Source organism: Phocoena sinus, chromosome 16, assembly GCF_008692025.1.
Source record: "Phocoena sinus isolate mPhoSin1 chromosome 16, mPhoSin1.pri, whole genome shotgun sequence".
NCBI lineage: Eukaryota > Metazoa > Chordata > Mammalia > Artiodactyla > Phocoenidae > Phocoena > Phocoena sinus.
The window spans coordinates 60005404-60018981 of NC_045778.1; the positions used below are offsets into that span (position 1 = coordinate 60005404).

At 53.1% G+C, this 13578-nt stretch overlaps 1 protein-coding gene across 9 annotated transcripts in view; it reads right to left on the reverse strand.

Moving 5' to 3' along the window:
* SH3PXD2A (SH3 and PX domains 2A) overlaps nt 1-12541 on the reverse strand; it is a 249237-nt gene extending 236696 nt beyond the window's left edge. For all 9 annotated transcript variants that reach the window (XR_004346123.1, XR_004346121.1, XR_004346119.1 and 6 more), the window contains exon 1: nt 12174-12541. Coding sequence is in view for 2 of the 9 variants with exons in the window: in XM_032607673.1 (XP_032463564.1) it covers nt 12174-12245 (72 nt within the window). In the remaining 7 variants the exon portion in view is untranslated. The remainder of the gene's footprint in view (nt 1-12173) is intronic.
* Between the last annotated feature and the right edge of the window lie 1037 nt (nt 12542-13578).

A 13578-nucleotide genomic window follows, 5' to 3' on the forward strand; every position in this document is an offset into this window, starting at 1 on the left:
AGTCCCCAGAGCGACCTCTCCAGCTGTGTTTTGACCAGTTTCTGTCTTCAGCAAGTCAAGAGGACGCCTCATTGCTGAGCAGAGCACCCGGCCTGGTGCTGGGAGGAACACAGGCACAACTTGAGCTCTTTAGCTGCCTGACCTCACTGCCCACTGCCCTCCCTCTTGCTGATGCCACTGGGCCACACCAGCCTCTTGCTCTTCTCTGCAAAGGCTAGAGGCACAGTCCTACCTCAGGGCCTTAGCACTTGCTGTTCCCTCTCTCTCAACCATTTTTGCTCCAAATATCCACAGGCCTCACTCCCTCTCCTCCTTCAGATCTTACTTAAAAGTCACCATACAGGGGAGCTGTCCCTGGCCACACTCTATAAAACAGCACAGCAACTCCCATCACCACTGCCATTCCCTGTCTCCCTCACCTCGCTTAGTTTTCTCTACAGCATTTATCCCCCATCCAGCACACTACATATTTCACCAGTTTTGTTTATTATTTCCCTCCCCCTATCAGAATGTGAGCTCCAAAAGGGCGGGGAGTTTTATCTGTCCTGCTGTGTTCCCAGTGCCACAGAGTAGACATTCAAGTGTTGATTGATTGATTGAATGAATGAATGAATGAATACAAATAAGCATCAGATTAAAGTCCACCCCACAATGGGCTTTTCCATCAATCAGGAACAGGAGACACAGGCTTGCCCCAAACTGAGCAACCCAAAGTCATTCTTGGTAAGAGTTACAGGAGAGGCTAAAACAATAAACTTTGCAAAAATTCACAGACAGAAGACATCGTAAGATGAGAAGTCTTGGAAGCTTCTGGGAGGTAGCAGAAACTAAGCAAAACCATGAAGGATGACCAAGATAATAATAACCACAGCTACCATCCATTGAACACCAGGCATGTCCCCAGCACCATGTGGAGTAACAACCAAATGGGCCAAGTGTTGTTGTTATTACTACTATTATTCTCATTTTACAGATTAGAAAGTTGAGGCCCATGGCAGGGAAGAAATTTGAACAAGTGAAACAAGGTAGTAAGGGCTTCAGAGCCTGAGCCCATGTATCAGGGGAGTCGGTGCTCTGCTCCCATCCTCTTGCCCTCAACTTCCAGCTGCTGCCACCTGAGGCCCTCTCGGGGGCTATAGCTCCAGTTGCCAGAGCCTCGTTTAGCCTGAGCAAGCAGCAGGCTGAAAGTGCCTGGGAAATTAACTGCTCCCTGCTCCCAACCACAGTGCCGTGCTAGCCACCATCTTTGGGGACAGGACGTAGAACCCCCAGCAGCTGGAGCTTCTGAAGGACCAGGCTTTTAAAAGTGCCTCTGGACACACGAGATCAAGGGGAATAAAAATTTGAATCCCAAAATAGAGGCCAGACCTTGCTAGGGGTCCATTCTAGGTAGCAAGAGGTTTGTTATCTGATCCCAAATACCAGCTCCAACCACATCACATGTTAATGGAGGGGCTCTGGGGGAAGGTCAGTGTGGGCAGATGACCGGGATTTAATCCAGACCCTTGAAGTTTTATCAGGGACCCACGTGATGTGCTTCCTAGTCTCCCAGCCTCTCTGGGAAGCTCTCGGGAGACAAAGCCACTATAAAGCTGCAGGGCCCCAGCCTTCCAAGGGAAGGCCCACTGTGCATATGCCCTTTGGGCTGACTTCCTTTCTTAAGCCCAGGGCAGTGCTGTCAGCGTTCCATACCCTAGCACAGCCACAGATCAGGGACGAGACTCCCATGGGTGCGTGCAGCAGAGGGAGAAATACAGCCGCGGAGACCAGAGTCTGAGGGAGGGCAGAGAGTGTAGAGAAAAACCCAGTGCAGCTAGTTTTGATAGGTGTGGATGCCTCCAGCTGAGGGCAGGGAAAAAAGAGGAGTACTCCTACCTAGCAACCTAACCTTTGTGGGGTGGGTAATCCATCAAATCTGCAGGGAGCACAGTGGAACCATCGCGGGCTTTCATCACTGCAGAGACCTGGGTTCAGACCCTGGCTTTCACCGTTCATGGCCATGTGATGCGGGGCAAGGTGCTGCACCTCCCTGAGCCCCTGCTTCTTTGGCTATGCAACAGGGGTGATGCTCAGGGTGGCAGTGGGGATTAAAGAAGACGGTGGATGAGAAGCCCTAGCCCCGTGCCTGCACCTAGAAGGGCTCCACTCACATTCTCCGACTCAACTTCCCCACTATCCCTGCCCAGGAGCTGCCACAACCAGCAATCGTGGGGAAAATGAGGCTGCTTTTCTCCAGTTGCCAATGAGCGATGACTAAAGTAAATAATTAACCCCGGCTTGAAACCAAAGTCCAGACATTGTCCTATTACAGGCCTCAACTCTGCGAGAGAAGGATCAGTTTGCCACGCCACTGGGGCTTAGACCAGCAGAAATCCCTGGGCGGCCACCTCTGGAAGTCCTACCCTCACTGACAAGTGACCGCGTCCCTTCCGGGTGCCAGGCCCTGTGCTGAGAGCCCAGTGAATTCTGCCCAGGAGGCAGAATTCAGGAAAGAGTTTCGCTCTCTCAGAGCCCCACTGCCAGCACCATGCCAGGCCAGCCAGGCCTCCCTCTCTGTTGCTACAAAGAGAAATTCTCCCACACAGGCAAGGCCCTTAAAATAGCCCTTTGGGTCTGGGCCATCAGGAAACGGAATAAAGCTGGGTCAGAATGGGGCCTACCATGAAAGAGTTTACAAAGCAGCCGCTTCAAACAGCAGAGACAATCCCTTCACGCTCAGAACCCTTAGGTGGGCAAAGCCAGCAAGGCAGGCTCTCTCCACAAAGAACACTATTCCCCAGGAGGACTATGCGCTGGGCCGGCAGAAGCTCCCCAACCCCCAACCTGGGGCAGCCCAGGAGAGGGACCAATGTGCAAGTCACAGTGACAGTGTGAAACAGGCACCGCCTGGGGGTAGGGCCCCGAACACACCTGGCTTTGTGCTTGACTAACAATGCAACCTCAACTTTCTGAACCTCAGTCTCCATATGCATAGAATGGGGTTAAAAATGCATACCTTCAGGGCTGTGTCAGGACCAGAGATCATAAACAAGAGGCCTAGCACAAAATAGGGATTCAATACGTGGTAGCTGTTACGATAATGGTGCCCATGTAATAGAGGTCAAGGTCTCCTTTGTTACTGAGTGAGAATAGTCCTGGAAAAAGGAAAACAGCCAAGGCTCTCTACTGGGGACCACGCAGTGATAGGCAGAGATACAGAGCGGCCCACGCCCGCGCCATCCCTGACCCTGAAAGTTCACTATGTTGGGCAGCACCCCACCCCCACTCCCTGAGGGATCAATTGTTGTCAGGTCTGGTTCACACTCCAGGGAGTCCAGAGACAGACTGGAGGGCCCAAAACGTCCCACTGCATAATTTATGCTGCACTGACACACACAGAGGAAGGAATCCTGCCCCAACCCTACTGCCCACCTCCTCCCAGGCCTAGGGAGGGTGGCTTCCTCACAGGCAAAGGGAAATGACAGCAAAGGGCCAGAGAAAGCAGCCGAGGGAGGGGCAGAAAGCACAGCTGTTTCCCCTTTGCTAGCTCAGCCCCCTGGATGTCACTTCCTCCCCCCAGGTAACAGCCGGGACAGATGGGACTGGAAATAGCTCCGTCTCTTCCATTCACAAAACTGACAGGCTTGGAAAGAAGCAAAGCGTAGTTCCCAGAGGTGGTTTTCTAGAAAACATCTTCACTGGGGGCCTAAAGTGGTCCTGAGTCAACCCTGGCTATAGGCTTCTCAGGGGGCGTAGTATGGCAAGGAAACCTTGTCTAAAAATTCCCTGGCATCAGGAAAAGCTTCTTTTTGTAAAGCATCCCCTTCACAAATGATTAGGAAACCAGATTGAGGGATCTAGGACCCCTTCACATAGCTATTTTCTCTGGGCTCAGCATTTTCCAAAGCAGCTTTCCTCTCCACCCTCCCCTCTACAAGGCAGAAAGGAAGCAGTCAGCCCATTTACTGGATGGGCAAATGGAGATCAAGTGGGGAAGGTGACGACATGTGGAAGGTCTCACACCTTGAGAAGCCAACCAGCCAGGCCTCAGGTGGAATCTCCTTGGGGCCCGGTCTCCCCAGGTGTGGCATGTAATGGAGGGCTGGCTGCGAGGCTTCTATGGGGACAAGGCCAGCTTTGGAGTCAGCAGGCCTGGGTCATTGCAGGCGCCTCTCCATACGCAGCTTCTTAGCTGTGTGGTGTTTGGCAACTCCCTTAAGCTCTCTGGGCCTCAGCGTCCTCGCCTGCACGACATGGATGCCAGCGGTAACTACATGCTTCGGCGGGCTGCTTTGAGACTGTCCATGTAAAACTCAGCACGTAGAAAGCATTCAGAACTGTTAGCTGTTATTTTTATTATTACATTCTCCCTAAAGAATCAGGCTTACTGGAATATCTGGCAGTGGAGTGAGGGTTAAATAAATGAAGAGGTGGTTTGAAGCACTGTCTTTATAACTAAAACAGGTTCAGAGATGCTGAAGTAGAAGACAACGTTGGCCTGAAAGTTCCAGGTAACACTGAGACCTCATCCGGGGCTCCCAGCAAGCTGTCTGGTATTAGCCTCCAGACCCTCCAAGGACGGGGTCTCCTCTCTCTTGCCACTGGGGTGCTTTAGCGGCAGCGCTGCGGTTGGGGGTGGAAATGACTGCACCGTGACCTCAGGCCCTGCCAGCGGGGCCCTCCACGGATGTGGCCCAAAGCAGCTGACGCCTCACTCCTTGCTATTCCCCTCCCCCCCCTCCGCCCTCCCTCCCCAAGACCTCTGGGGTGCAATCAACTTTTATGAGGCAGCCTGACCCCTCGGAGTAAGAGCTATAAACAGAGAGGGGCTGGGCTGGGCCTGCAGCTAAGGAGTCCCCAACGCAAATGGGCTTTGTGACCACCTAGAGGGGTGGGATAGGGAGGGTGGGAGGGAGGGAGACGCAAGAGGGAAGAGATATGGGAACATATGTATAACTGATTCATTTTGTTATAAAGCAGAAACTAACACACCATTGTAAAGCAATTATACTCCAATAAAGATGTTAAAAAAAAAAAAAAAAGAGTCCTCAACGCAGAGCTACAGAAACGGTTCCATGTAGCTCTGTTCCCACCACGGCTGCAACGACAATCCTAGAGCCAGCTCTGGGGCCCACCAGAAGGGACCCACAGTGACAATCAGCTCCCCTTCCCCTGCAATCCTTGGGAGGAACAGAAGGTGCGGAGGTGTAACAATAAACTCTGAATTCCCTCGGCTGGCATGTGAGACCCTCAGAAGCCAGCCTACCCTTCCTCCCCATCCTTCTGCCCCACCTGGGTTTTGTCCGCGTTTTCTTTGCACGTCCCGCCTCCGGCACCTTTGTTTTTCCCTTTCTTGGAATGCCCTTCTCCTCTTTTTCCCACCTAAATCCTACTCTTTCCCATCCAAATCCTAATTACTCCTCAAGGCCTAGCGTGAAGCCTGCCTTCGCCAGCCAGTCTTCCCTGAAAACTCCAGTTCACAGAGAGCTCCCCCTTCTGAAGCTTCAGGACTTAATCAGTATTAGAACAAATCCCTATGTTGCACCTAATATGTGCCAGGTACTGTTCTAAGGTCTTGACATTTATTAACTCGTTTACCCTTCAGCACAGCCCTTTGAGCTAGGTCCTATTTTCCCCTCATTTTGTTTTGTTTGTTTTTAACAGATGAGGAAACTGAGGCACAGAGAGAGAAGTAACTTGCACCGGGTCCCACGTAGTAAGTGGTAGAGACAGGATTCTGGCCCAGGGATACCAGAGCCCAGGGACTCCCCAACAACAGAGCCTTCCTCTCAGGAGGTGCTGCCATCCTCTCAGGAGGTGCTGCCCGGACTCCTCAGTTATTTTCATACCCCTCTCTCACTGACCCAGCTCTAATGGGGAAGAAAGTAACAAGCTCACAGACTCAGGTGTCAGAGGCCAGGGCCTTGCCACTGAGTGAGACTCACATAAACTCTCTGGGCCTCAATTTCCACACCTGTAAAGTGGGGATAAAAACACCTACCTGCTTCATGGGATTGTTACGATGCTTAAGTAAAACCCCCTCTGAAGGGTCTCTTCTGCACTGCCTGGCACACAGTAGGTACTCACAGACGGGCTCCTTCCCTTCCCCCTGCACCTCGACATCCTCGCTGGACTCTGCGCAGCACCTGCCGCTGATGTGACCTGCCTGGAGGTTACTCGGGGGCATGAGAGGGGCTTGCTTGTGGCTCACCGTCCCCCCTCCCTCCCCCAGTCCCCCCTCCCCCCTCCCCCCCACCGTGCCCCCTTTCCCCCGACTCCACTACAGGTAGCAGCAGCCCGGCCTGAGCATGAAGTCACTCACAGCTCTGGGAATCACCGCTTCAAATGCTCATCACTCTCCCGGACTCTTCCATTACTTTTGGCAACGGCCATGGCAGAGAGCACCTCTGGCCCTGGCTCAGAACCTCTTTCCAAAGCCAGTATCTCCACCTCATTTCCCACACACACCCCTTGTCCTTCCTTCTCCCTGGCTCACTGTCCTAACCCATGATCCCTTTCCCGGATTCTCAGAACTCAAAAGAAGTGTGACTACCGTATGTATAACTCTATTATTTGTTTTATTTTATTTAATAAGGAGGCAAAAGAGAATAGAGTTTTCTGTTAGACTTTTTCTGGCCAAGAAATAGTCTGGTCAGTGACTCAGGCTGAGGAAATCAGAAGGCAATTTCCAGGGACCGCTGTGCAAACCCCCAAGTCATAAGTCCTAACAACACTGCTCTAATTCACTGTCTCCACTGGCGATTAACTCACGCTGGCCTCGGAATATATCTTTGGAAAATGCAGCAGCTGGCGCTTATATTTCTGGAGCTGGAACCGGTCTCCTATGACATCAAATAGGTTTATTTTTCCCTTCCCTTCGCCTCCCCTCTGCCTGCTACCACACATGGTGATTCCAATCCTGATGTGTCCCCCCAAACCCTCACTCGGCTCTAAAGAGGGCCATGATAAACGGCTGGCTGTGCTCCCTCTTCCAGCAGCCTTGAAGGATGTGGTCGGTTGTTCCATAAGCAGGAATCCTTGTCAGACCTGTGAATCACCCCTAGATCACTTCCCTCCTTGGAGAAGAAGAAACTGTTCTTGCGTGTGAGAGACAGACAGAGACAGAGAGAAAGAGAGCAGGCAAGAGTGCTAACCCATGTGTTGCACTGACCTTGGGGCTAGGATACGATTTGACCTTGCCCTTACCTGCAACACCTCTCTACTCCTCTCCCCCAACACAAGTTCCTTCCCTTCTCCTTCCCAGCCTACCAGGAAGCTATCACTAGGGCAGCTCCAGGAAGCTCTCCAGGTCTGAACAGCTGCTCCTTGTTTATGTGCTTCTCTCCTATGTTGGGTGTTTTCCACGAGGCATGTAGCCCACTTTCCCATCAGACTATGAACAGCTGGGCCTTCCTTTTTTGCCTTAGTCTTTCCTTCTCTCACAGCTTCACCTATTTGATCCTAAATGTACTCAAGTGTTTTGGTGATAAGGAGGACCAGATGGAAGCTAGTATATGTTGAGTACCCATGATGGAGGCCAGGTACTAAGTAGAAGCTTTGCCCCAAATTATCTCAGATCAATTTCCCCAAATCCCTGTGAGGTTCCAGGTGAGGAACCTGAGACCCACAGTGACTGGCTGCAGGCTGCACACCTCGGAAGAGTCAGAGGTGGGATTCAAACCCTGATCTGCCCACCACCACTCATTCCACAGTGGGACTGGCCTGAGAAGATCCTTTCCGTACTGTAGCTGCACACACTTCCTCTCATGGGGCTGGATCCTCTAAGGGCTTAAGGAAAAATGAAGGGCAGAGAAAAGAATGGGCCTGGGGCCAATTCCTAAAAATGTAGCTCCCAGGACCAAGACCCAAACCTGCAATGCTCTAAACGCACAGGAGAATGTATTATTTCCACAGGGTGGATCCTTCATTTATCACAAGCATCACTGGGGAGCAGATATCATCTTGGATTTGTTCCACTCCCCCTGCCTCACAGTGACCTCCTCCATCACCCGTCACACACTCACCTCCAGGACACAAGGTGCACGTCCCACACAGTGAGCCAGTCCTCAGATACCACGTGGCACTGCTCTCTCATCATGTATACCTGAGCCTGGTCTCCCCAACCAGACTCCAGTGGAGGAGAAGGGCCTCACTGTAGGTTCATAGCTTCCTCTGGAAGTAAAGTGACCTGAGTTGACCCAGGCCTGCCTTGTACTAACTGGGAGACCTCGGGCAACCTCTAACCTCAGTTCACCCATCTGTATAAAGGAATCAAAGACATTCGGTGAACTGTAGGAATTACATGAAATCATGCGCGCCAAGCATTTGGCCCCAGCGATGACAACTGCTGACACTGGCTACTATCTGCGTTCCCTCAAGAGTCCTGTAGAGGATCAGAGCACTCGTGACGGATATTTGTCTGAAATAAACAATCAGGAAAGGAAAAGACTGTGAAAGCACAATGCCTCCCAAATCCAAACAATTTCTTTTTTGTTTTAGATGCACGAGCTCCTCTCCAACACCAAATGACTTGACATACACCTACACATGCTTGTGGGTACAAAGGATTGTGTGAACTGGAACTCAATCCTTATGGAAAGTTTTCAAAGGTGTCTGCAGTTTGCAACCAGCACCATCAGGATCATTTGAAAGACAAGTGGTCTGAGGCCAAAGACAGTTTACCTAAAGGTCTCCCCAGGGGCAGCTCATAAAAGCTAAGAGAGGAGCCCAGCTCCATGCAGGGAGCCTGGCCTAAGCAGCAGCTGCCCATCTTCCCCAAACGTACCCCAAGCAGGGGCTTCACAGAGGGGAAGGAAGCCAAGGGCTGACAGCACCACTCAAATGGTGGAGGTCACTTGCCTGCCTTTCATAAACAGACCAAAACACAAGACCCTCAGTGTCCAGGCAGCTCCCCCACATCACGGGGACAAGCATGCCTTTGGCTGGATGTCCTGAGAAGACCTTTGCAGTATGTTCCCAGCATTCTGGGGCCAGCAGGGCCCCTCCTGCTTGGGCCCCAGGCCTCTCATCAGCTAGCTCCAGCTAACGTGCACGTCCCATAAAGCGGCTCTGCTCTGCAATTTGCCAAACCGCAGACTCAGAATTCACCACCAGTGGAGGAGAGGCGGGAAGAAGCCATGCTTCTTCAGCGTAAAGGGCTTCCAGAACATACGTGACTCGGGCGCAGTGTGTCCTGCCAGCTACCCACACCAGCGCGCCTTGCCCGGAACACCTGACCTTCTGGTGTGTGGTGTCCACCACGTCAAGGCCGAAACTCCAGAGGCACAGCCTCCCCAGCATGCTCCTCCTGCCCTGTCGGCGCTGCCGACACTTTCCATTATCGGCCCCCTCTCCTTATGTTATGCACTGATGCCCGAAATGTGCAGGAACCTCTTGCTATCACCAGATATTTGGGCTCGTCAACCCCAACCAGCCTTTTACGGTATTTCGATGAACCCAACCCATGACATGGGCAGAAGGCCAGTTAGACCCAGGTGCTGGGACTAGCTGTGTCACAAGTGACTTTATCCCATCTGGTTCTCAGTTTCCTCATCTGTAAAAATGAGGGGGTGGAGCCTCATGAGTCCTCAGGTCCCTGCCAGCTCCACAATTCCATAACACACAATACTCTCTCCTTTAACTGTTTTCCCACAACCTGGGTTCAGGGCTCTGTATGGCCCCATCTGCTCAGTGACATCACTCCCGGCCCCAAACATAACGTCATTGATTCTTACACGGGAAGCGGAGACGTCCCAGAAAACACTGTCCATAAAAAGGGAGGAAATGATCATTTTGAGGGAATTGGACAGGACTTCTTTTGTATTTTTCACACAGAACAAGTTATTATCAATCTTAAAACCCCAAACCCCTCTTCCTTCTTGCCAGACCATTAATAGCTGCTTTTCAAAAGTGCTTTCTTAGTCAGAATCACGCCAAGCTACCATTTAATGAGTGCTTCTTTTGTGCCAGGAACTGCGCTAAGTGCTTTGCATGTATGATCTCATTTAATTCTCCAGACAACCCTCTGAAGTAGATACTATTATTATACTCACTTTAAAAATGAGGAAACTGAGGCCCACGGAGGTTAAATAATTTGCCCAAAGCTGCATAGCTAGTCAGTATCTGAGCCAGGCTTTGAACAAGAGCCTGTAACTCAGAGCCTCAGCACTAGCCACCTCTCAACACTGTCTGCATCGGGCCCCCCGTCGCTTTAGCAGCGCTCCTGACCAGGAGTGCATCCTACAGCTGTAATCTTGGACATCGTCGGTCAAAGCTAAGATTTGATGTTTCATCTAAAATCCAGAGCCGGCACCTGCCTGGGTCTCAGAACAGAGTGCCATCTGTTGAAAGCAGTGCCTACCTTAACTGAGGACTAGAAAAGAACCCCTAGGGGGCTTCCCTGGTGGCGCAGTGGTTGAGAATCTGCCTGCTAATGCAGGGGACACGGGTTCGAGCCCTGGTCTGGGAGGATCCCACATGCCGCAGAGCAACTGGGCCCGTGAGCCACAACTACTGAGCCTGCGCGTCTGGAGCCTGTGCTCCACAACAAGAGAGGCCGCGATAGTGAGAGGCCCCGCACCGCGATGAAGAGTGGCCCCGCTTGCCGCAACTAGAGAAAGCCCTCGCACAGAAACGAAGACCCAACACAGCCAAAAAAACAAACAAACAAACAAGAAAAGAATAATAAGAAAACCAAATGACATTCGAAATGTTTATTAAAAAAGTTCAGGACAAAAAAAAAAAAAAAGAAAAGAACCCCTAAAACTTAGCCTGCAACATTTGAGAAAAGAACTTAGGAAAGCTGACTTCGTAATAAGTGCTGGGATGTGCAAATGGACATCTGTCCCCAGGGGAGGGTGACCACATGGTGACCCAAAGTCCTCCAAAAAGAGCTTTCTTGAAATGGCAGGGCAAGATGCTTGCTGAGCCAGTAACACAAAAGGAACAGCTCTCCCACCAGCACCCACGTCTCTGTCCCATCAGGAACCAGACTCCTTGGTTTACCTCCTCCCCAACCTGAGCCCAGGCCCATTTATTCTACTATAAAGAAACCCAAAGATCAGAGCCACTGGGGATAAAGACAGAAAGAGTAGCCTGAGGCTGACATTTACACAAATCCCAGTCTCCTTCCAACAAGGAATTTCAGAGATCAATGTGCTGTCCAGGGCAGCAACCAACAGCCTGTTTTAATTGTTAAAATTAATGCTTTGAGCATTCTAAATGCTCCTTTAACTGACTAATTTGCAAATAAGATGCAGTCCTCCGGCTTTGGATGCCCTGCTGTCTGTCTCTTCTATCTCAAGAACAGGAGCAAAGCCGCTAGGACTGGCATTCTCAGGCGTCAAGGACACAGTTTACTGTGGGAAGGATGGGAAGACAGGAGGGGCTGAGATGAAAGGGGGACGCGTCCCACAGGCCAGGAGCTCGGCTCAATCAACCTTAGCCCCTTCTCATTAAGTTTGGAGAAGGAAGGGGGAGGGGCAGCCGGCTGTTCCTCGGAGACCACAGCAAACATTTGCCTCCTCGTGTCTGGAGATGGAGCATCACTTAAGAGGAAATGAACCCAGTTAAGGGTCATGTCCAGAGGAGGGATAAAAGGAAAAGCCACAATTCTCCTCACACCGACGGACACAAGGACACAAGAAGGAAATCAAAGCTCAGGGCTGAAGGTGGAGGTGGGGCAGGGGTGCGGCGTCATCCCTCTGCTCCCAGACCCAGGCCTGGGGAGGCAGAGAACGGAGCAAAAGTGGGAGGCTCGCGTGAGGCTTCCTTCCCCAGGTCAAGCCTCTGAAAGCATCTCGGTCTGTGTGAGCGTGAATGACCCGAGTCCCCAGGGAGGGCCGGGAAGATGCTCTTTCCCAACGGAGCTTCCCAGCGAGGGTTTGACGAACGCTCCCCCCACCATCCTTCAAAGCTCAGGCGGACAGATGACTTCACCGTTGTAACAGACAAGGGCAGCCACTTGCCAATTCCAATGCCAAAAAAAGAAAACGGGCGTGGGGGGGGGGGGGAGTGGAGGAAGGTCAGAAAAGGCTTCCCTGGAGATCACAGCCCTGCGAAGAAACTCTACCGCCGAAGGCTGCCCTGTGAGCAATTAGCCCCGGGACTCAACAGCGCAGGTAGGGCAAGGGGCCACCCAGGGCCCTCGGGGGTTCCTGGCCAGGCCCCGCGGGGGTCTTAGGGGCGATACTCACATAGTGCTTGGAGGGGTTCCTCCGTTTCTCCACGTCCACCACGGTGGCATCTTGCACGCAGTAGGCGAGCATCTTCCCCCACAGAGCGAGTGGCGCCCCCCGGCGGCGTCACCTTCTCATCCTGGTCGAGCTCCGGCTCCTTCTCCCGCTTCCCAGGTCCCCGGCCCCCACGCCACCCCGGTCCGGCGCGCCGCTGCCCGGACTCCCGGCGCCCTCAGGTACGGCCGCGGAGCGGGGACGGTCGAGAGCGGACGCGGACTCCGTGCGCCCGGGCGGCTCCCCGTGGGCCTGCCGCGCGCCCCTTCCCTCCAGCGCCGCCTCCGCCGCTCTCCGGCTCGCCCGCCAGCTCTCTCCGCCGCCCGGTGGGTCCGGCGGGAACTGGCGGAGCAGAGGAGGGGCGGGGGTGTGTCCCGCCGGGGAGAGGACGGGGCGGGGGCCCCGGAGCCTGCTGTCAGCGCGCTGGGGAGGGGCCGGCGGCGCCCCTTCGCCGCGCTCCGGCTCCAGGGGGCTCGGCGCTGGCGGAGGCTGTGCGCGCAGGAGGCGGAGGCAGGGCCGGACCGGGAAGGGAAGGGAAGGGAAGGGAAAGAGGGGAAGCGCGCTGGGAGGGGCTCCGGGCCCGGGGCGACGGGGAGGGGGCTGCAGCCCGGCCGGAGCGCCAAGAGCTCGGCCAGCGGCCTGGTGCGGCGCTGGGCCACTTCGCCGGGCACGGAAACTCAGGGTGGCTTCGGAAGGAGGAGGGGCAGGGGGAAGTGAACCCAGCGCGCCCTCACCCTGGCTTTCCGTCTTGGAGCGGATTTGTGCCTTCTGTCCCCACCTTTACGGCCCCCTCCCACTCCTATTCCCCAGATCTCTTTAATGAAAAGTAGTTTATTACCCCGCTGTTACGGCCCAGGCCCTCCAAGGAGGAGACAGGAGTGGGGAAAGAGCCGGCATTAAATCCTTCAAGCCAGAGCCTTATCTTTTGATAAACCACCTGCCCCCCTGCAGGTTACAAAGGGTAGATTCTCCCCGGAAATGTGATCGATCCGCTGCCTGAGTCGTTTATCGATCTGGGTCTGGGTAACCAACCTGTGATATCATTTACCAGTAAGGTTTCAAGACTGTAACAGCACTGCCTTAAGCCTAGGGCTTCCCCGGGACCCTCCCCAGGCAGGCTAGGAGGGAAGAGAGCACACAATGGTGAGAAAATCCACCACTGGGTTGGGGACTGTCTCATCACCGGCCCCAGGCTCTGGCTTTCTCACCACCTGTCCCTCTGATATGGAAAACGGACTTTCCAAGCCACTTGTCTGTCCCTGGACTTGGAACACAATTACTATTTAATACAATTTACACCCCCTCATCTATTTCAACATATTTTCCATTCTAATTTCAAAAATTTAAAGAAGTACTGTTTTCACAATTA